Genomic DNA, 23,598 nt, shown 5'->3' on the forward strand with positions numbered 1-23,598 from the left:
TGAGTAAAGCTTTCTCAAAGCAAAAGCCTTTTCACCTGAAAGAGCAGGGTTCAGAAAACCTGGATGAATGAACAGCCAGAAGCTCAATTTCACCCATTTTAAAACAAGGGCTTTCCTGACATAACATGAAAGAACAAATGGCTGAAAGATTTTGTGTTTACAACATTTAATGGAGCTCAGTGTTTGCCCACTGAAATAATTCTGATAATAATAATGAGTTCTTTTCCTGCAACATCTTAAGGTGGAGGGTCAAGCTGCACTGATGTCATATGGGAAAATTGCCTGGTTTTGGAGTGGATTTATTATAATGGGAAAGTAACAGATAAGTGGAGGAGGAGTGTGTAGCACTATAACCCCAACCATGTATTTTCTATGATTTCCATCCTGGACAAGGTGGGAGAATTCTCTGTCCTTACCTGTGTGTTCCCTGAGAATATATACCTGTGTATTCCCTGAGGATATTGCCCTTCTGGTATTCCTAGGCTGATATATAGGTAAAAAGCAAACTTCAGGTATGCACAATTACATTTGGGGAGCTAAACACACAGAGAAAATGTCACATTTAAGATGGAGGCACAGAATGTTTCTTATCTTTGCCCTTTTGACTTTTGCACATCTGACCTTTTGTTCTGTGCTTGATCTAATGATTTTTAATACAAAAGCTCAGGATAAATGAAGTCATAGGAAATAAGTGTACCCATTTCCTATAATTATCAATTAGTGATGCTGAACCCTTTTAAGAAGCTCTGACCTGAACCTGTAAAGGTTATGGGCTCTATAGTTTCATCTTATCAAGCTATAAATGCAGCAAGACTGCAGTAAACATGGTTTTAGTTATTTGAGTGCTTCACTGGGGAGCTGGGGAAGCTTTTTGGAGGCATATAACTGCTCTATCTTCTAAATTACCTTTTTTAATGTTCTTTTATTAAACAGTTGTGGCATATGAGGTGTACCTTTATGGGCATGGGGGCCCATATATGCTGGTTTTTGTAACAAGCCCAGTGACTGCGAAGTTTTATAGGCATACTTTACTTACACGAGTGACTATTTCTCCCAGCCTTTGACAATGGTTCCCCTTACTGGACACCAGACTGAAACCTTGAAGGTTGATGTCTGAGACCTCTCTGGAGGGGTGTTGTGTTTACTCTCAAGAAGGGTTTCATAAATATCAGTGAGAGAGTTCTTGAGGAAATGCAGCTTTTTTGGCTCATCTAAATGTTTAGTTCTACAGTGTGTTCTACATGTACTCAAACACATACTCCTATTTCCTTATTTTCTTGAGGTCTATCTCCAATAAACATTACTACTGTGAAACCAAAATCCAGTATTAAATATTGCTGAAGTTTTAAAAATTAGAAGAAAACTGCTTCCTAAATGTGTAAGCTGTTGTGCATTTAGAATTGAGGCTGCTGCTGTCTTTGAATAAAGATCAGACTTTGTGTTTTGGTGAATGTGAAAGTAAGAAGCAGCTTAATATAATTCTAGGGCAAAACAAAGAAGGTAAAAGGGAATTAGGTCTGTTATCAGATGAGAATATAGTTTTCCTGATCACTTCTGAATCATTCCTGTATGTAGACTTCATGCATGAATTTCCCCTGCCTTTCAGACGGAAGTGAATTAAAATTCTCCAGCCTGAGAGGAGAGGAAAGGAGGTTTCCTTTACCAAGAAAGGCTGTTCTTGGGGCAGGAAGAAGCAGTGGTGAGAAGTTGTTTCCATCTCAATTTGATGCAGTTTGTGAGAACCTTAAAGTCCCTTCCTGTTCCTGAAGGGGCTCCAAGAGACCAGGAGAGGGAGACTGGAATGACAGGACAAGGGAGAATGGCTTCCCACTGCCGGAGGGCAGGGCTAGATGGGATATTGGGCAGAAATTATTGGCTGTGAGAGTGATGAGACCCTGGCCTCATCAGGTTGCCCAGAGAAGCTGTGGCTGCCCCATCCCTGGAAGTGTTCAAGACTGGGCTGGACAGGTCTTGGAGCAACCAGGTCTAGTGGAAGGCCTCTAAGCCCATGGCACTGGGGTTAAACTGGATGAGCTTAGAAGTCCTTTCTAACCCAAACCATTCTACGATTTTGTGATACCAGGAAGTTGTCTTATTGGTATCAGCATCTCCCTTGTAAATGTGGGACAAATCAGGTTTGTTCAGACTGAGTATGCTTTAAAAATATCTGGTTGTAAGTATCCTTCAAAAGTAGAGCATATAATGCAGTTACCTTCTCTTACTGCTTTGATTGCTGTTTGTGTGCCTTATTTGCTATTGCTAAATTAAAATTGTGGTGCAGGTCTTTTAAGATGGCTTTAGTGAAGGCTTTAGGCATGCTGGGTTGGCTTGAGGAACTTGAAAGTATGTGTTCAATGGATTAATGGTAACTTGCTTTCTTGCTAGTTTAATACTCTTGAATGAGTTGCAAAGTAAATATCTGCTTTTCAGGTGTAACTCTGGGATATGGACACAGGCATATGAAGATAAGTCATCGTATCTATTGAAATAGCTGTTGTATTTGAGCTCTTGCTTGGATGCTATTTGCTCCTTCTGGAAGCAAGATTGAGGACTTCAAGCCTTGTTTACTCACAGTGGTTATTTTTCTTTTTTCAGCTCCTACTTCCCCAAGAATCTTAAAATGTTTAAAAAAACCTTTTGTTATGATTGCTTCTAAACTGTAATTGATGCTTACTGATAGACTTGTGAAGTATGAAAAATGAAAAGTATTTTTAGATGCTTAGTTTGGCGGTACATTATCTAAAGAGCTATTGATACCACAACATGTTTCACTAAAGTTGTGGCTTAAGGGCTTTTCAGTAAACCCACATAGGTGTTCAGAACTAGAACAGCTAGCCAGATTCAATAAAACAAAGGCAAGCAACATGTGAAGAGTTCAATAATCCAAAATTTTATAATTGCTCCCAAAAGGTATAAACACACACAACTGTTTATATAGCAGCAGGCATTATTTCAGTGATCCCCCATAGTTGTTTATATAGCAACAGGCATTATAACAACACTTCCCATTTTCATTATTGCAGTGCTTAGTCATCTGAATCCCTGCCAGTGCTCTGTCATACTCTGAAAAGTCACCCAGGATCTTGTAAAACAATTAACTATGTCATTTTATTAAAACTTCTAAAACTTTTTATTTCTGTCCCAGTATTTGACATTCTCTGAAAACCTTAAGCAAATGCTTGGCTTGTGGCCAGCTCTGCAAATTTGGTTGAAACAAAGCTTTTACTTCTTTTTTTCTCTGTAGGTTTTCACATTTGTGGAGCAGATGTTCTTTTGAAATTCTTGATGCTATCAAGAGAAACTCCTCATATAGCTGAAAATAATTCAAAATTGCTTTTGACTACCTTAATGTTGCAAGATCTTTGCATAGTGTAATAGTGGTTTGTGTCCACCTATTGTGTAGGTACAGGTGCTGCTACAACATCAAGAACCACTTGCCTGCAGTGGGGACTAAGGGAAGTCCAAAATACAACAGATTTTGGCATAGACTTGAATATTATGCACAATATGTACTTAAGTGGCTGCTATTTTGAACTTTAATAACATATTCTGGTTGTTAGACTGCTTCCACATGGCTTAGAACAAGATGAATATGGCTGGGGAAACAATATGAGAAATGATGAACAGATGAGTTTAGAATTGGAGTCATTCTGCACTCCCCCCCCCCAAAAAAAAAAAGATACTTGAGTCCAGGTACAGTGGTTTCTGGCTAGAAGTAAATGTATATGCTTGTATACCATTAGTTATTAAATACTGCTGCAGGAATTAGAATAGGAGGTGGATGGTTGTTCTTTGCACATAAATGCAGGATATAATTATTTTTCTTAAAAGCTAGCCTAGAGTGGCAAATCCCCTAATTTTGATTTGGGTGCACCCTGCAATTAGCCAGAGATAGAAAAATAACAAAATGGTTTCTTTTTAAGCCAACTTAATTGAAAAACTTCAGTAGTCCTAGTACTTATTATGGACTTTATAGAAAAGTAACTGAACCTTTGCAGGTTTGTATTTTAGTTAGTTAACAAATGATGTATCTCTACTGGTAGGTTTGGTGAATGAACATTTTGTTGTGGAATTGTTACCTTTAGGAAGGCAGTAAGCTTTTCTGTTGATTTTAGGTCATGGGTTTTAAGTCTAACAGTCCAGTTGATGAAATAAATCCTTGGAAGCTGTTTGGTTGGCAGTAGAGTAGAGATGTTCAGATTGGAGCTGGTTCACTGCTGGGGACAGACACTCTCCAATGTAAGTTCAGACCATTGCAGAGAAGGAAATACAGATAGAAACTGGAGCACCTGAATGTTATTTTTTCTCATCTTAAAGAGTGTAAAATAATTATGCCTATTTTGTTACAATTTTACTTCAGTTTGTTATGCCTCATCTACAGCTAATGCTGTGGTTTTGGTAGTATTAGTTTTTTAAGGAAATTCAGTCTTTAAACACTTTCTTAGAAAGCTAATATTAAAGTTTTACAAGAATAAATCTGCCTTTCCCTCTGAGAATCACTGTTTTAAATGCAGCTTATTTTAACATGTATGGTTTTCTGTGATGTTGGAATATATAGGTGCAATAGAAAATACCCACTGGTATGATTAGCTGGTATTCTGTAGAGAAGTTGGCCTTACAGTAAATATTTCTTCAGAGTTCTCCATACAGATAATTGTCTGAGTTTTTCTGCTTTGAACTCTTGATTCAATATGATGCATCTCATCTAGATCTTATTTCTGTGAAGTCTTGCTAGTAACTAATATGAGAGCTGCACTTGGAAAAACAAAGCTGTTCATAGGAGGTAAATATTGGTATGGAAATTGAAATGAACATTTTGTCACTAGAACATCATTAATGATTTACTCAGTCCTGTGGAGAATACATGACCTTCTATGTGAACACAAACCTTGGATACCTCTTTGCTACAGTTTTCTCTGGATGGTTAGGTCTGAAGAAACAATCTAATCTTTAAAATCTTACACAAAATGCTGCTTTTGAAAATTATTGCATTGGAAACTTAATGTGGAGATGGGTGACTTTTAATGGAAACAATTGAAATTTGAACTGTTTCTTAGGAGAATCAAGACAGCACATTTTTATCTCTGTGTGCTCTTGTTTTCTTGCCCTCTTAATTCTCAAGAGCAAAGCAGCTTCTCTCCATATTTTTCTCTTTTTAAAGTTGATTTTGATGTTAAGTGAATCCTGCTGTAACTGGTCACTCACAAGGAATCATAGAATGGTTTGGACTGGAGCCAGACCTTAAAGATCATCCAATTCCACCCCCCTGCCATGGGCAGGGAAATTCTCCTCTAGATCAGGTTGTCCAACCTGGCCTTGGAGCCCCATCCTTCCAAGCCTGGGGCAGTCACAGCTTCTCTGGGCAACCTGTGTCAGGGCAGCTTGCTTCTCACAGCCAAGAACTTCTTCCCAATATTCCATCTAACCCAGTCCTCTGTTAGTTTGAAGCCATTCCCCCTTGTCCTGTCATTTCAGCCCTTGTCCAAAGTCCCTCTCCTGCTCTTGGAGCCCCTTTAGGTACTGACAGGGGCTCTGAGGTCTCCCTAAAGCCTGATTTTTAAAATAACAAAAAAGTTGCTTTTATGCTTCCTTCACCTCCATGTTCTCATTTGTGTGGTGTTGTGCCTGCAGTGGTCTGCATTGTGCAGCAGAGATTTGTTTGTCAGGATATGTGTGACTGCTGCAGAATTATGTGATCAGGAGTTAACCTTTGCTGCATTAATGGAGTGATAATTTTGGATCTGGACTAAAACCCGATTCATCAGCTGATTTTTGTATGTTTCTTTCTGTCCCTAGAAGGCAGATGAGTTTTTCAGCAGTTTCTGGGATTGTGAATACATCAGCAGCAGCTTGTATTGATGCAGACACAAGGCAATATTGCTTTGCTTTTAATCTGTTACAAAGCCAAAATAGTATGCAGTTTGTGAAGCTAAATAATAAATTTTTCTAGAGATTTCATGAAACTTGCATCCTAACTTTATTTAATATGCATCTGTACTATTGGAAATAAGAAAATATCTTTTTGTAGAAACAGTGGTTTTGCTCATGTTTGGATACTGGGGTCTCCCATGAATTCTGATCTTGGCTGTTGGAGAGATCCATTACTCCACCTTATTTTCATGCTCTGAAACGTTAAAATGTAAGAATGACTATAAAAGGGGTATTCCATGAACTTTTCATTTTTGGAGGAGGAACAAATGTAAAGTTTTTGAGGTTTGTGGGTTTTTTCTTCTTTTTTTCTTTTGCTCCAGGCTAGTTCTCCAGTTAACCAAATCCACTATAATCCCATCAGGAGAATGTGGTGATGGTTTTGTAATTTATATTGTATGGTTGTCTTAATCCAGGTTCTGTCATTGTAGCAGAAAATATGAACCCAAGCCTACCATATGATTTGGCTTTGTCCATATGGAAATAATAAACTGGAATAAATGGCCAGCTATTGTACAATGCGGTACTGAGGGTGATTTTCTTCCAAAGTAATTTTTCTTTCTGAAGCTCAGACAAGCATAAAAATCATTCCCAATTTCAGGACTCTTTTTCTCCCAAACAATCAGTTTTTCAGAGAAGTCAGAAATTTTGGAAACTTAACATACTTTCCTGCATTTTACTGTCAGGAATTATGGAAACAGGTGTGTGATTCTAAACAAAAGAAATTTAACTTTGAATGGGACTGTTCCATGTTTCAGCTAGTAGTTCTATCAGCACTGAATTTGTGCAGTTACTGTGGGTGCCTGTATTGGATCCAGCAGAGATTTTTAGAGTGTGTTAACAAATGCTGAGAACTGCTTATTAAATTGGTAGTGCATCATTCCAGTAGCCTTAAAGATACTGGAATGGAGAGTGTTAGGTTTTTTTACATATTTTAACCACACAAGGGATTAATTTCTTTGCAAAGTTTCCCTGAAATTTTGAGATTCAGACTTGAAAGACAGACTTTTTCCCTTCCATGTGCTGTTTTCTTCAGAGGTATTTTTAATTTAGTGATTTGTTAAACACAGAGTTTATAATTGCAACCAGGACCGTTATGTCAGAACAACTTGTAGGAGTCAATATTCATGTCAGTGTTTGAAGCCTTTCCCTTCACTAAGTAGCATCTGATTTGAGTGCTGGATTTAATTATGATAATAACAGCAGTTTAAATGCTGATATAAACTGTGTAAGGAGCATAGATATTGATCAGTTGTGTGACAATATGTGTTTTTACTCACTGATGTTACTATAGTAATTTCGTTACCGATTCCAGTATACACTGATACTCTCACACTGCCAAGTACACAAAAAGAAGTATTTGGAATTCATTAATATAGAACATTGTGATGGAATTTGGTCTCTTCCCGTAATGGCTGTGTTTTTATTAAGCTGTGAGCCTGCTCTCCTGTTGCAGATAGTAAATGGGAAAGAGAAAGGAGGTTTAAGAGTCAGGTTGACTGATTATTTTGTCCCTCTTCATGGGTAGGTTTCTGATACAAGTAGTAAATGGAACATCTTCTTAAGGGGAATAAATATCTTGGAACTGCTGGATAATCATCCTCAACTTTCTAGTAACTTAACTGACCATGATGCTATATTCTTTGGGATTTGGAAAACTGCTAATTTTAGGATTTTGGTTTTTTTCTGTTTTTGTAGCTTAGATACCAGTATGGGCTGAGTACTCCAGATCTAAGGCAAACTCTTCCTAACCTGAAAAACTTCATGGAGCTTGGGCTAATGGTTAGGTGGTAAGTATTTATTTTTTGTAATTTAAAAGAAAGAGGTGGGTACTACAAAAAAACTGAAGGTAAGGCTTTATCTCAAACAAGAAGCTCCTCTTCACAAGCTGAGCATGCTTGGTGAGATTATGACCTTCCCAAAATAAAGACCATGTAACTGTCCACAACATTCTACTGTTTTCCTATGCTCTTACAAGTTCTTCCATATGATGGGCCCACAACCCTTCTCAGAGGCTGATGTAGCAAGGGAATCATGTTTGAAAAAACAATGTTCACTAGAAGGAGGTGAATTAATTGTTGTCTTAAGACTGTATTTAATGTTTGGTAGCAGGTGCACCTTCTGTATCAAACTGCTGAAGCAGAACAGCTCATAGCCTGGGCAGTCCCTGACTGTGTAACTCAAGTGAGCTGCATGGGAATCTGAATGATAAGCAAAACCTCCCTGCTGCTAATGAAAATCGCTGTTGCATGTTCAGCGTTGTTGCTAAAGAGAAGCTACATTAATAAATAACTGAAGGTTATGGTATCTTCCAGGGAAATCCCATGTACTTCTGTTCTAATTCACTCTGGAGGATTCAGACTTATCTTCCAATGTCTGCAGACAATCAAGTCACACAGGTTTCTATGTTTTAAGGCTAAAGTTAGTTTAGGTTTATCTTGCAGTAATTGTTTGAGCAGGAGGCTTAACCAGTTCTCCTGAAACGGAGGTGAGCTTTACTAAATGTGAAGCACAGTTTACTACCCAGTGTATTTCAACAGGTTTGTATTCACATATTTTTAATTTGTGCTCTTTGAATTGTGTGCACTCATGCATTCTCTTGCTTTAAGCAATTATTTTGTCCTGCATTCTCATCTCATCACAGAATCATAGAATGGTTTTGTTTTCCTGCCTTCTTAACTCTCGTGAGCAGAGCAGTTTCTTCTCCTGACATTTTCCTCTTTTTAAAATTGATTTTGATGTTAAAAAGTACTTGTGTGAATCCTACTATAGCAGGTCACAGGGAATCATAGAATGGTTTGAGCTGGAAAGACCTTAAATGTCATCCAGTTCACATCCCCTGCCATGGGCAGAGACATCTCCCACCAGACCAGGTTGCTCCAAGGTCCATCCAAACCATCCAGGGAGAGGGCAGTCCCAGCTTCTGTGGGCAACCTTTCCCAGGGACTCATCACCCTCACAGGGGAGAATTTTTCCCCAGTATTCCATCTAACCCTTCCTCTGGCAGTGGAAAGCTGTTCCCTCTTGTCCTGTCATTCTAGGCCCTTGTCCAAAGTCCCTCTCCAGCTCACTTGGAGCCTCTTTAGGCACTGGCAGGGGCTTTAACGTATATCTGGAGCCTTCTCCCAGGCTGAACACCCCCACCTCCAGGTTGCTGTTTGGAGTCTTGTCTAAGGAAAACAAATGTAGGAGTAGAAAATGCTTCCGCTTTAAGCAATACTGTAAAAAGTGTTGCTTGATGGAAATTCAGCTCAGCCAACAGAGGAAGTAAATAGGTCCTGAGAAAAGAAAGCTCAGCCCCTTGTGCAGTTTTATCCTGTAAGTAATTTCAGGCTCAGCTGAAAAGATTCTCCCTGCTTTTGTTTTTATCTCTAGCAAGATGCATAAAGAAAAACCTTCTTCATTGGGAAAACTTTTCATTGGGAAAAGTTTTTGTGTGGTATCCATCACAGTAGTGTAAAAATCCTCAGATGATATGTGGTCCCCTAGAAAATCTGAAAATGAAAGACCAGACTGTGACATCTGTACCATTTTTCTCTGCTCATCAGTAGAGTGGGAGGGGTGCAGGTCATGAATGTCTCCTATAGTCTTGAATAAGCAGAAGTGGATTGATACTGGAACATGTGAAATGGGAATAATTTTCACTGTAGATACCTGTTCTTCCCTTCTGGCATGTGCTGTCTCTGAAGAACTGATCTGGAAACTTTAGCTATGCCTTGGAGCTTTTGCCATCATACAATCCTGTTGTTTTCTGGAGGTGATGCACAATCATTAACAAAACAAAACTTTTTTTTTTTTTTTTTTTTTTGGCTGGATAATACTTCCATGTAGGAATATTAAGCATAGTTCTTTGGGAGTATCACATTCCCTTTTTCTCCCCATGGATGTCTATGCCTCATTTCCTTCTTACCTCCAGAACCTGTATGAATAGTTGTTCATTTTTACTTTTGGGGTTTTTTTTAAACTTATGATTCCAAACAATGTTCTTAGTGCTTCCTAATTATATAAATGGAAACGAGGCTTTACAGGGAGTCTGTCTTGAGGGGAAAACTGGCTAGACTTTCATAATTGAGCAGAATACAGATGTCTGCTGTCCTGTGGATAATACCTGATTACGAACATTGAAATAAGAAGAAAAGCCACTAGCTGTTAAAATGAATATTTGAAAGAATTTTTTTGTTTTCAGGTTACTGTGAGGCATCTGATACCCTCTGACACAAACTGTAGTCAGTAAAATATTTCCAGGTTATTTGTCTGCAGGATAAGAACAGGGAGACAAGAGGTTTTCTTATCCCCATAGTCACTTGCACTGCCTGATTAGTTTGGTTCCCTTGCTGGTCTTCAGTTTGCTTTCTGAGCACTGTAGCTGGGTTTTTCTGAATTTAAGTTCTGTCACCATCACAGTCATTACCATTTTAGATTAAAAACAAACCCAAAAAATCCTCCATGGCTCCTGTAGAAGAACTCACCTATTTCATACATTTATCAGAGCAAATTTGGCTATAAAGTCTCTGCTTCAGTGTTCTATGAGTTCCCCTGTTTTGTCTGGAGCTCTGGGCTAGCCTTTGGCCCTTTGAAAGGTCTGCAGTGTCCAGTGTCTGTGCATCAAGGTTTAGTGGTTTGTTCCCTGTGCCTGCTGAGATCTGTGTTGTTTTGGTTTCTCAGGCATTACACTGAAATGATTAATACATGTTTTCACATCCCAGACTTCTGTGATTTATTGCAGCAAGCTTGTAGGCCTACAAGCTCTGCTTCCATCTTCATATCTCTCCTGGTACCAATATCCTTCTAGGTTTACTCTTGTCCCCCAAATCTTTTCTGTTTCCTTTTGGGAATACTTCTCTCTGTTTCCAGAGTCCTGGAGTTTTCTGTTTTCAGTCCTGGAGTTTCACTGGCTTCCAGAAAAGTAGCTCAGTTTTTTAGGTTAGTTTTTGTGGATGCAAAAGGCCCTATGCAAATTTTATCTTAAATTCCTTTTCTTGTGAGCAGGCAGTTAATTCCAGCATTTGACACCGAATCATAGGTTTGGATTCGAAAGGAGTTTAAAGATGATGTTGTTCCACTCCCTGGCCATGGGCACGGACACCTTCCACTAGACCAGGTTGTTCCAAGCCCCATCCAACCTGGCCTTGAACGCTTCCAGGGAGGGGGCAGTCACAGCTTCTCTGGGCAACCAGTGACAGAGCCTCACCACCCTCAGAGCCAAGAATTTTTCCTAATCTCTAATCTGAATCTCCCCTCCTTTTAGTTTAAATCCGTTCCCCCTTGTCCTGTCTCTCTCTGCCTCTTTACAAAGTTGTTCTCCCTGTTTTTCATAAGCCCCCTTCAAATCCCCACTTCATGTAGCCTGTACATTTTTAACATAGTTTTATTTCTTTTTGCGTGTTTGGATTTACCTTTCACAAGGTTATGCTCTTTAGATCATGGTTGTATTAAATCAAGAGACTCTGCCTCATTTTCTCTCCAATTCTTCAGCCTTTTTTTTTTCACTCTCTAACTTATGAGGGAGGATAGTATTTGTGATTAACAGAAAGTAAATAACATGCTGCAAACCTGAGCAGTCCAGCAAGATTTTTTTCTTAAGTTAATAGACAGTAGTCTTATCTAATGCTGGCAAATACAAGATACTCCTTTGGAATGGTGGGCCTGTAAGCAGGGAGATGCCCTTTTGAGCTGCATTTAAAGGCTTTCCTCAAAAACACTTGTTTGCCAAGGTTTACATTTGTGTTTTGAGGCTATGTCTTGATTAATGTACTGCTAGAATCAAGAGGAGCCCTAAACTTCTTAGTTCTGAAAACTCTGGTGGCTTGATTTATGAAGATTTCATTTTTAAAAAATGTGTTGCAGAATTTCTTAGCTGCCGAAAGATGCAGTTTCATCTTAACTTCATATTGGCAGCCTTCCTATTGCTATTGTACATTATTTAACCAGTAATCTCTAAGAAGGTGAGAAACTATTATTGCTTTTTAGCACAGTTGACATGATGTTGGCTCTGAACTGCTCATGGAGCTTCAAGCATTTCAGATGGCTATAAACCAACTAAAACACCTTCATTAAGTATTCTTACTGCCATGAGGTCATAGTTTGCAACACAAAAAGATCAAATGGTGTTTAGGTTTTTGTGGTTTTTTTAAAGCATTCTCATAGCAAAGAGCTGTAGCTGTGGATTTTGGCTTTTGGCCAGGCAATCAAATTTAGTATTCTGTCCAGCTGTGATCCAGTAATGTTCCTCACAGGAAACATTTTGTGGGGAGGAAAAGATACATATTTAAGCCTGTAAATTATATTTTCTCCCTCATATTGCTTTACAATTTCTCTGAGCCACTTGCAGACAGATAAAATAATCGCAGGTGAATCTGACCAAAGAAATGTTTTATCAAAACTACAACCAGAATGTGTTCTCTAAGAAAATAATTTCAGAAATGTTTGTGTCTTTCTTCAGTCACTTTATCTCAACTGTTTGCAGTGGGGAGTCTGTGTCTTCCACCTTAGGGCTAAGAATGCTCAAACTGACTGTTTATTTACTAGAGAAAATTAATATTTTGGGAGAAAAGAGCTACTTTGGAATTTTTCTGCCAGAAAAACTTAGAGCTGAAGTCAGACTGTTAGAATTGGCTTTTGAGATTTGGATGCAATCGGAACATTGAAATTGGTGACCTGAGGCTTCCCAGGTTGTTGGGGTTTTTTTTAATTTAGAAATCCTGCTTTCTGACAGGAACTGTACATACCTGTATGTGTAGCCAGTTCTAATGTCATACATCCTGGTGACTAAAAGTCATTAGGGTTTGATGACCATTAATCAAATCAGTTTTTATACTCCACAAGTTACAGGACATTCTTTTTAAACAGACATCCACACCTGTCTGCTGTCTCAGGAGACCAGCCAAGGGATTGTTGCTGGAATCTGAATCAGCCCAGGCTGAGTAATTCAGCTCAAGGCTGTGTCTTAAAGGACTCTGCTCCTGCAAGCCAAGCCCTTCTCACTGGGGACAATACCTGACAGTCTCTAAAGTTTCTCAGTAACTGGATGATAGTTTTCTCACATTGCTTTCTTTTTTATATACTTTTATATTTTTTTATTAATTTCATGAGCTGTGAAGCTCAAAGGACAAGGGACAATGTCTTTAAACTGGTGGAGGGTGGGTTTAGTTTGCAAATTAGGAAGCAATTCTTCACTGTGAGGGTGGGGAAGCCTGGCACAGGCTGCCCAGAGAAGCTGTGGCTGCCCCATCCCTGGAAGTGTTCAAGGCCAGGTTGGATGGGGCTTGGAGCAACCTGGTCTAGTGGAAGGTGTCCCTGCCCATGGCAGGGGGATTGGAACTAGGTGGTCTTGAAAGTTGCTTTCAACCCAGACCCTTCTGGGATTCTATTCTGGAATTCTTTCTCTGGACTTTACCTTGATGTGAATGCTGTGAATTCTGGCAACAGTACAACCTCAAGGAAAACACAAATGGAATAGAAACCCTCCATCAGCTGCTTGTTTTCATAGGTATTAATAGCAACCTTGTATTTCTGAGCTCTGTGCCTCTGTCTAAACATTATTTTGGAACTAAAACCTCAATATGGCTTCCATTCTCAAATGGAGGGAGGTGATGGCACAGGAAAAGGCATAACAGTTTAACCCATTGTACCAGAGCTCCTGTGGATTTGTTTTACTTGCCTGCAAGACTATGACCATTGTTCTACTGAAAAGTCTACAGAGAGCTTTTTATCTTCTCATGTTTGCCTTGTAGGCACTTGTCACTCAGCCTGAGCTTGTTGCCTAGGTTAACCCCTGTGATCAAGGAGAGGCATCTGGGGAGGATGACTTTCCCACTGATCATTACTGGCTCTCAAACAGGGGATTACCACCCTTCTCTCATTTTCCTTCTCCAGTGACTGTGGAAGGAACCCAGGCAACTAACTCTTGGATGGCTGATCTCCAATGCCCTTCATGCATATTTACTTTTATCTAGATGCCTTAGGTAATATTTGATAAACAGATAATCCATACTATTGACTTCATTCCTTCATTCTCAGATTTGGGATGTTATCCCTGGTTTTATTCCTGACTGAAGCTCAACCCATCCTATTAATATTTATTGCTAACAATGGATAGTTTCTGAACTCTGCTCCCATATTTCTCCAGCAGCTTAAACTCTGGTTTTAAAGTCCATTTTAGTGCATGTCAATCAAGGAATCTGGCTGCTAGCACTTTTTGTTCTAATACATTAGTTTGAATATCTGCACAATAAATGGGGATAATTCCTGATTTACTGCCCTATGGAGCAGCCCTTATGTACTCTGCTAACAGAGAAGCTGTTTTGTAGATGAGAGAGATAACTTGCTGCTACTACATTTAGATCTCTTGGTATAGATCATTCTGCCAGTTCCATTTAGTAAGGAAGGGAAGATTTTATTGTTCATGCATATCTAACATGTTAGTTTGAGTAACCTTGTTGTAACAACCTCTTAAAAAACTCTCCTGGTCCTGCAAACTAATTAATTTATCACCCATTTTCCTGTAAGATCTGGTTTTACAAAGGAATGTAAGAATGGGAATTTATACACACACTGCACCAATTTTTAAAGCTGTTTTTCTTTTGCTAGACACCTGCTTTCTTGTTGGTTTATTTGGATACTTAAATTTCTTCTGCTTTCATAGAAGAGTTGTTGCTGTACCTAAATTCAGCTGATTAAGTCTTACTGAAGAATCACAGAATGTCCTTGTTGAAGGGACACACAGATCATCGAGTCCAACTCCTGACCCTTATAGGACACCCCAGCAATTCCACCCTGTGCCTGAGAGCATTATCCAAACGCTTCTGGAGCTCTGACAACCTTGGGGATGTGACCACTGCCCTGGGGCGCCTGTTCACTGCCTAACCACCGTCTGGGGGAAGAACCTTTTCCTGATAACCAATATAAATCTCCCCTGACACAGCTCCAGGCATTCCCTTGGGTCCTGTTCCTTGTCACATAGAGCAGAGATTGGAGCTGCTGCTCTGCTGCCCCTTGGGAGGAAAGCTGCAAACTGTGGGGAGATCCTCAGCCTCCTCCAGGCTGAACAAGCCAAGTGACCTCAGCTATTCTGCAGGTACCTTGGGGCTTGCCGATTAGGCAGTGCTATCCCATACTGAAGTCTCTATCCTCGAAAGAGTCCAATGTAAGATAAATTAATTTGAGCAAGTTTGAGACACAGCACAACAGATAAGAGGTATTGCTCAAAATGGCAAAGAGACTTTGCCTTGGGTTTGATCTCTCATAGAATTACAGGTGTTTTGCACAATAGTGTGCCTCAGAACTTCAGGCCTTCTTTCTGCTCTTCTTTCCCTCCATGTTCTTCTCATCTGTGATGGCACTTACTCTTGCACGGTCTTGTATCTTGGGCTGCAATCTACTCCAAACCCAACTAAAGGCTGTTCAGGCCACTGTGTTTGTAACTTCCAGGCAAGAGTTTTTATCACTCAAATATTGTCTAAAGAGTAGATAGTGTTGTCACTGTTTTGACAAATGCACTTAAATCCATAAGGTACAGCTTGAAATTCTTCCTGAATTAGGTTCTAGTGTCCTAAATTTTAACCTGTGGATGATTGAATAAAACCCAGAGAAGTGGCAGAATTTCCTATAACTCTTCTAGTCCTTCTGCCTAGAAGGAGAGATAGGAAACCCTCACTGCTATATGAGGTGTTTGTTACAGATCTGATGCTTTGACATCAAACTGTTCTTCTACTTAGGGAAGGATGCAGGTGTCCTATACCATAATTTCTGTACCTGCCATAGAGACTGTTCCTACTGTTGCTGTGGAAGTCTCTTGGTGAACCTGAACACAAACTGTGGTCAGAAGAACAAACATGCTACATCTCTGTATCTGCCATCCATTGCACATGAGGGAAAAAAAAGTTATCCTTCCAGTAAATCTTGTATTATGCCTAGTCCTGGAGTTACTTTTTGATTTTTATTTTTTTTTTGCATACTCACTGTTTTAAATGCTAATGGGCAACTGATTTGTCAGATAGGTCCAGAATTAAAAACAAATTATATGCAGCTCATTCTAGAGCTGCAAAAAGTTCAAAACTCTCTTGTCTGGAGGCTCCTTTTTGTACTCCTCCAGGCTTGAATCAAACTTAAGCTGCTCTTAGCAGAAAGAGTAGTCCCAGCCTGTGCTTTGTGTTCAGTTCTGTAAAGAAGAGGAGAGAAGGAAGTCCAGTTCTGTTGCATGGAGCCTTTGCCTGTCCTTTCTGTGGCTCAGGGTGGGGCATGCATCTTGCCACATCTCCTTGGTAGCACATGCAAATCACCTTGTTATACACTGTCCTGCCCAAATCAGAGAGATAATTCAACTCTGCAACCTGGGTACATCTAGGATGGGAAAGGTAGCAAAAGTTTAGATCTCTTGCACTGAAAAGCACCACCTACTCCTTTGCATAAAGTATCCTACAATTTGAGTAGTGATCTGTACATTCAGCTATCATTTGTCCTGGGCAATTAGTTCACATAAAAATGGGATGATGTGTCCTTTGACCCAGTGAAGTGTCTTGAATATCTGTCTGTGAATATTTGCACATCTTGGAATTTGGGTAAATTCCTATAACTTTTAATTTAACTGTAAGATAAACAGGATGCCATCAAATAAGTAATACAGAGTATTAATTTATTTTTCTAAATAAAAACAAAAAGTACTAATCTGAGGGAAGGGAGGGCAAAACAGACCGTCCCTAATATATCTGCAGTGTAAATTGCCCGAGTACAGTTCACAAGTCTCCTGCTGCAGATTCTTGTTTGTCATATTACATCATTCTGAAAATAAATGGTTGAATGTGTATGGGTTGGTTGAAAGACAAAGCTGTAAAAGCTTTGTGGAATTTGCATTTAAAAGGTCTGAAACAACTGTTGAAATCTAAGAAGAAAGTTGATGTTTTTCCTGCTGCCTTCATGTGTGGCCCTTACCTCTCCACTTCACTGTCTGCAACTGTGTATTCTGAAAAGCAGCTTCTCCTTAAGGTGATTTGAGGGTTTTGTGGAAACCCTACAGATGCATTTAGGGGCAACCTGGGAGGAGGTAATATGGGAGAGGAAATTCACTGGCAGTACTACCCACTGCCCTCCCATGGGGACACTTATGAGGGACTTACTGCAATCTACTTTATTCTATTTATAAAGGGAAGCAAAACAAGAAAGATAATGTGGAAAAGGGTCTGCAGAGATTACTCATAAGTGCTGTTTCAAGATGTGGAGGTTTTGGTTTGAAAACCAGGCAGAAACACCAATTAAGTGTAGTGGTTTTGGTTTGTCAATCTGAGTTTCCCAACCACTGCACCAATTAATGTAGCGGGTCTAGTGCTGGCCAAATGCCAGTGCACCCACAAGAATTATTGACTCATTTTCTGCTGTGAGATAAGGGTTAGGAGGAGAGCAAAGCAGGCTCAAAACTTTATAAAGAAAACTTTATTAACAGAACTAAAAGAAAAAGAAAAATCAGAATAAACCTTCAGAATACTTCTCCCTCTACACTCTCTTTTCTTTCCCACTGACAACGTGAAGAGACAAAACCTGGGACTTCCAGCCACTTTACCACCTCTAGAATAGTCTTTCTTCAGTTCTCTTAGGGAGTCTCTCTTGCCTGCCATGGAGACTTCTCCACAAAAAACAGTTCTCTGATGGCTTCAGTGTCACAGCAAATCAACCACCCAGGAAAGGAAAACCTGTTCACACTGTAAAGTCCCTGCCCTCGACTCACAGCTTTCCCATAGCTGCTTTCATGGGCTGTGTCAACTTCTGGGGTACTGTTTTAAGGATGTTCTAGCATAAAGGCAAAATCTCTGGAAAAGAGGTTTACTTCTTCTGTTCCTGGCTCAAGGTTTCTCATCTTTCATTTCTTTCTCTTCAAGCTACTTCAGCATCTGCTTACTTCAACATGGGTGCTTCTGTTCACAGCTGTGGCTACAACACTACATCCCCCCCTGTGCATTCCATGAGTTGCAGGGAAAAAACATAAGTCTGATGTACCAATTATATCTTCACCACAGCCTTGCAAGAGAATTTTAGCCCAAGACTAAGGCTCCTCAATCTCCTCCCATCTGCAGGGTCCACTGAGAAGGGAGCCTGGCCTGGCCAGAACCCAGTTACCTGTTCAAAGGCCAGAAGCAATAGAGCTTTTCACGGGCTTTCCTTTTGTTAAATGTGTTTTCACAGAGGCATATCCAGCTCTTTTAAGTGGTTTAATCAGATGTCAATTTCAAAGCTATCCAGCTGATTGGTCCCCACAGGGAACCCCCCCCCCCAGCCTGTGGACTCGCTCCCTACCTAAAAACAAAACAATCTGTTAAACCACAACACAAGATTCTCTGGTGCCAGACAAAACTCAAAATGTATCAGGCCTTGAGATGAAAGAGTTTCTTTTAAATGGAGTTAGTGAAGGAATTTCATACTGACAGTAGTTGAATCTTAGAGCTGTATATTCAGCAAGTCAATAATAGCCCTTTTTTTACTTTTTTTTTTAATTTGGAAGGAAAATGAACCAGCTGTTTATGTTAATGTACAGCATGCTATTTGCATATAAGGTGGTGATTGTAGTTGGATAAGTATTGAGTGGATGAAGGAAAATTCTCATAACACACCCGAGATGACATAAAGTGGATTTTCCAAATTATAGAGCTTGAGACAGTGAAAGTGGCCTGTGGAGCTGTATTAAACAGTAAAGTCAGACTTGTAAATTAGGCTTGATTGGTTCATGTTCCTTAAGAAATAGAGGTTGGTGTTTGTCCAAAAAGTTTTGGAATTACTGGCACAGAAAAGCAGAAGATCTGGCAAGAATAACCCTCTGCAAATAGTGAAGTTGGTGTGGTTTTTCTCCTTTGTGCTGCTGTCAGGGAAGTCCACTGTTGGATTCTTTGCTCATAGAGGATTAGTCTGTTATTACTTACTTTTGAAGAGTTTATGATGACCCAGTACAGGCCTTAAATACGTAAATATATGGTCGATAGTAATATTTCATACAGTGCAGCTTGGTCCTATAAAATGGTGTTAACAGTACAAATTAGCATAATGTGATGGTTTCTTGGGTGATTGGCTTGCCAAACCATAGAGCTGTGTAAGTGTTCCTGCACAACCTCGCTGTTTTTCAGTACAGCTGTCCTCTGGGGTGTCTTCTGTGGTTCATATGGCACTAAACACGTTTGGGGTTTAGCACTTTGGGATTCAAGTTGCTGGCCAGACTTGGAGTTGTGATAAAACAGGCTTCAGCCTTTGGTTAAACATCTGTATTGCTCATGAGCGTGCCTGACAGGTGTGATGTATTCTTTCCTTCTTTTACAGTGATCGACACCACACATCCAGTGCAATTCCCGTTCCAAAGAGACAGAGCTCTAGCTTCGGCAGATTGGATATTGGTTTTTCCAGTGGGCTTCCTTCTCCAGATAAAGGACTCCGAAAACGAGCCAGCACAGGAAACGAGAGACTACAGTACAAAACTCCTCCTCCTAGTTACAACTCTGCTTTAACACAGCCTGTTGCTGTCACAGCCTGTGTTGGAGAGCTGGATAAAAAACCTGGACCTATATGTTCTTCCTTGGACACCTCTATGGACTCCTCCAAAAGAAATACCAAGAAAGGCCAGGACTTGTGCAGTAGTTTAAACGGAGAAAATGGAAGCCTAAACAATACCCAAGACAGGCAGGAATCTTTCCTGGGACGTTCTAGTGCAATAAATGGGGCGTTTCTGCCTGGTGAGTGCTCTGGCACCACAAGCAGTGAGCAGCCCTGTGAGTTTCAGCCCGCACTCAACCCCGTGCTCTGCTGCACTGTGGAGCAGGCAGAGGAGATCATGGGTATGGAAGCCACAGGGTTCAGCGCAGGAGATCAGCTGGAAGACTTTAACTCCATCCCAGTGGAACATGCTGTAGCAGTTGAGTGTGATGAACAAGTCCTAGGGGAGTTTGAGGAGTTCTCTCGAAGGATCTGTGCACTGAATGAGAACATGTCCAGCTTCCGCAGACCTCGCAAAAGTTCGGACAAGTGAGCTCGGACAGGAGTTTGATAGCAGACATTGAGGTGAAATCAGTGATCTGGAATAGAAATAAAATTGCACTTATTCTTTATATTAATTATGAAAATAAAAAAGCTAAAGTTGTCCCTATGGTGTTAGACAAATGGACTTGAGCACAATAACACAGGATCATGGTGTATTCACAGCCCAGGTAAATCTTCATTCTGCTTTAAGTCCTTTTATGTCTGGTATTTATAATCTGTTAGAGGTTTTGTGGTTTGTTTTTTTTTTTTTTCCTTGGGCATTGGAATCCATTTTTAAAGGCTTTCCTGAAAACAACTTCTAGTGCTGATCAGCCCCTTCTATGAATGTTTGGTAAGTTCTTAATTATTATTTAGAGTTAAATTTATTTTAATCTTTTCAGAAGAAAAAAACCCTTTAATTTAAAATACTTTTATGGTAAGATGTCTTTACATTCTCCCATGTACTCCTGTGTTTGCTTGAGCAATGTAGTCAGTATTAGAGAAATACCATGAATTTTTTACAATTCAACAATTTTGTTTTGGCTGTGCTCTGTAGCCTTTGAAGTTCTAGTTTGCACTGAGGAGTCTTCAGCTGGCAGTGTAAACTTGCCAGAGAATGAGCACCTGTAAGATTTTTGCAGTTTCCTTGCACCTGGTTAATCAGAAATGACATTGGGGGTTTTTCCACTCCTCTTTTCCTCCATACTTGCTCTTCCTACCAGTGGAAGCCTTGAGGAAGACACCTCTAAGGTTCTGTGTAATAATCTCAGACTGACCATTCCCCCACTTAGGTTGGGCACAGATCTCATTAGTAGCAATTTAATGAACCCAGTACCAACATGGGGTTCAGCTGCTATCCTAAGGTGTGCAAGGCACTTCAGACATCTTCCAAAAAAACCCAGACTGGGAATGAAGCACTTTGGAATTAGGTGACTGTGTGGAATTGTTCCACCCTCTGTAAAAAGGAGGCACTTAACATTATTCATCTGAATTAATAGGGTTTTTTCAAACCATCTGTACTTTGGGGGAAGAAACTTCCAGTGGTTTGCTGGAGCTGCAGTTTGCTGTTGGGTAGGTTACCACATGTGTTCAGCTGCACTAATGGGAAAGCAGTTTGCAGCCTGCTTTGTGATTCCTGGTATGTGTTTCAGTTTGGATTTCATTGCTCTTGCTTTCTATATTGTATACCCAAGAATCTGGGCTCAGTTGTGAGCTCTGAAATATAAAGGTATATAGCAGAATAAAAATACTTCATCATGCCTGGCTTTTTTTTCTCTCCCTGGTTCATGTTTTCTTTTAAGCCCACAACCTAGTCTTTTCTTAACTTCACTGTAAGGCTAGCTGAAATTAACTTTTTAAAAATATGGATATGTATAATCTCAGCTTTCTGTTGTCAAAACAAGTGTTTGTGAGAACTGGTATACATAATAGCACTGTTCTAGAATATGCATTTTTCCAGGTAACGCCTTAATGATTGTATTAAAACTATATTCACATTTCTTCAGTTAGCTTTTAATGGTCATGTCCACAGTTGAGTGGCTGAATCGAGCCTCTCTGCAGCAATTTGTTGGCTTTGATCTGTCCCAGGATGATGTGCTAGATGGGAGCACTTTGGAGACCTTAATTTTGAAACACTGAACACGATTTCAGGTGCAAAGTTGGACACATCCATGAGTATCTTCTCACCCAGATTAGCTCCTCTGTTCCAACCTCATGAAAACTTCCTCAAAGGAAGTGCTGCAGTAGCTCAAAGCACTGCCTTCATCTCTGGGAAGGAATAGGTAGGGAAGCTCTTCCTGTGCTTCTTTCAAGTGTTTGTTTCTCCCTCCTGCCTAAAGAGGGAGAAATCAACACCTGAAAGAACAGCACTTCATAGTGATGAGCACAAGATATTCTGTCCTGGGCCCTGTACCATCTTCTGTTACCAGTATAATTTCAGGTGAAATTCAGTAACTTTAGGTCAGTTTTGCACGCTGTGGGATGGGACCTGGCACGCTCGAGGCAGCACAGGCCTGTTTGTACACACACTCGTATTCCTATATAACAGAAAAGCGTTAGCTTGTGTGATGGTGACTTTTCAGAGCAACCCAAAGAGTAGTCGTGAAGTCACTGTGTTTTGTAGGTGAACATGGAGCATTTCAGTGCAGTTGAGCAGCGTGTGAAATTAGGTTTGTACAGCATCAGTGGGACTTCTTTTTTTTTTATTAGTTGTTTATTTCTCAGGTTGCACAAACCAAATGAAATCTAGTTCTCCTCCCAAATGTTGTGTTGCTGTTCCTGTTTAACCCCTGTAATTGTTAATGTGTCAAACACTACGGTTGATTTTTGCATCTGTTGCACAAAGCTGCTCAGATGGGCTTTCTATGGATGTATCTTTAGTTAGCCTTAAATTATCCCTGTTTCTCTTCCACTTCTACCACTTTCCATGTAGCAGGTGGTGTGAGGTGGGACAGCATCACAGGGCTGGTGAAGCACTGACCAGCTCCTTGTGGCTGTGAGGAAGGGGGTTGAACAGACTGCAACCATGTCACAGCTTTCTCCTTTTGGTGTTTATTTTTTTTCACCCCCTGTAAATTACTTTGGAAATAGTGTAGTGGAAGAGAAACCAACAGGAGGTTTGAGGGAGAGATACTGGATCACAGTATGCTTTCAATTTTCAAGAGCCTTTCAGTTCCTGCACAGCTGTGGTACTTAAAAGTCTGCATCTGTCTTCAAATGGAGAAAGCATTTCATTGCAATCTCAACCTAATCCCTCATTAGAAATCCTTAAGATTTTTGAGCATATTAGTTTTGGAATATCAGATCCCACAATATATTTTTATAGCAAGCGCAACAGCTTTGGTTTATCCTTGCTTGACCAGATATTTAAAATAAGCGAGACCAGAATATCCCATAGTAAATGACACATTAAAGCTCTGTTGGCAATTGCAGGAAAGCTCATCTGTCTTTATAAAATAAAACTGATTTGTATCTCACAACTTGAGTGTCTTATTCAATGGCTCCTTTGTGTTTGCTTTCTTTATGAGCCTGGTTTAAACCCCAGTGGCCTTCCCAGCCCCAAAACTCCTTGGTTTATTGTTAACCAAATCAATATTGCTTCAAATGTTAATGTTTGGGCAAGAAGATTTGGCTGAAGGAAGAACTGACTGCCTTGAGGGCTCCAAATCCTGTTTCAGAAGAGCTGGTACTGCAGTTCTTTTTCATGCTTCTCCCCAAAAGATGGTATGCAGCTTGAAAAATAGCTCCAGCCTACTTTGGGGCTGAGATTAAACTGGACTTGTAGACATTTATGGATAATGGAAATACTTTGTTCCTTCATCGGGGAAGCATTGTTGCTCATTCAGCACCTTCTGTAATGCCAGCTAATGATCAACATGTGTCTGCCCAAAATGCTGGTGAACAGGAGTCTGTCCTCATGAGTCTCTGTGGGAAGCACTGAATGTGAAGAGCTACAGGGACTCTCCAGGCATCATTAGAAGTTTTTTTGGGTTGTTTTTTTCCCTCCTACCCTGTCTACCAGCAGAGAGTAAAAACCCAAGGCATCGTCTGTATAGTCCAGGAGCTGAAGTGGGAAGATACAGGAGAGAAATTTTACTTTAAGCTATTTTACAGTGTTGAACAGCATTACTGAAATATAGTTGCATGAAAGTGAAGAATAAGGAGTGGAAAGAATGAGATGGA

The 23,598-nt window shown here is 40.0% G+C and overlaps 1 protein-coding gene across 1 annotated transcript in view; it reads left to right on the forward strand.

Moving 5' to 3' along the window:
- The window catches only part of UVRAG (UV radiation resistance associated), an 87,386-nt gene extending 64,491 nt beyond the window's left edge, over nucleotides 1–22,895 (forward strand). Inside the window, exons 14-15 of the mRNA XM_033052811.1 lie at nucleotides 7,627–7,718; nucleotides 19,225–22,895. Coding sequence (XP_032908702.1) covers nucleotides 7,627–7,718; nucleotides 19,225–19,927 — 795 coding nt within the window. The 3' untranslated portion in view covers nucleotides 19,928–22,895. The remainder of the gene's footprint in view (nucleotides 1–7,626; nucleotides 7,719–19,224) is intronic.
- The last annotated feature ends 703 nt before the right edge of the window (nucleotides 22,896–23,598 follow it).

The sequence above is a fragment of the Catharus ustulatus genome, chromosome 2, assembly GCF_009819885.2.
Source record: "Catharus ustulatus isolate bCatUst1 chromosome 2, bCatUst1.pri.v2, whole genome shotgun sequence".
In the NCBI taxonomy this organism is placed as follows: domain Eukaryota; kingdom Metazoa; phylum Chordata; class Aves; order Passeriformes; family Turdidae; genus Catharus; species Catharus ustulatus.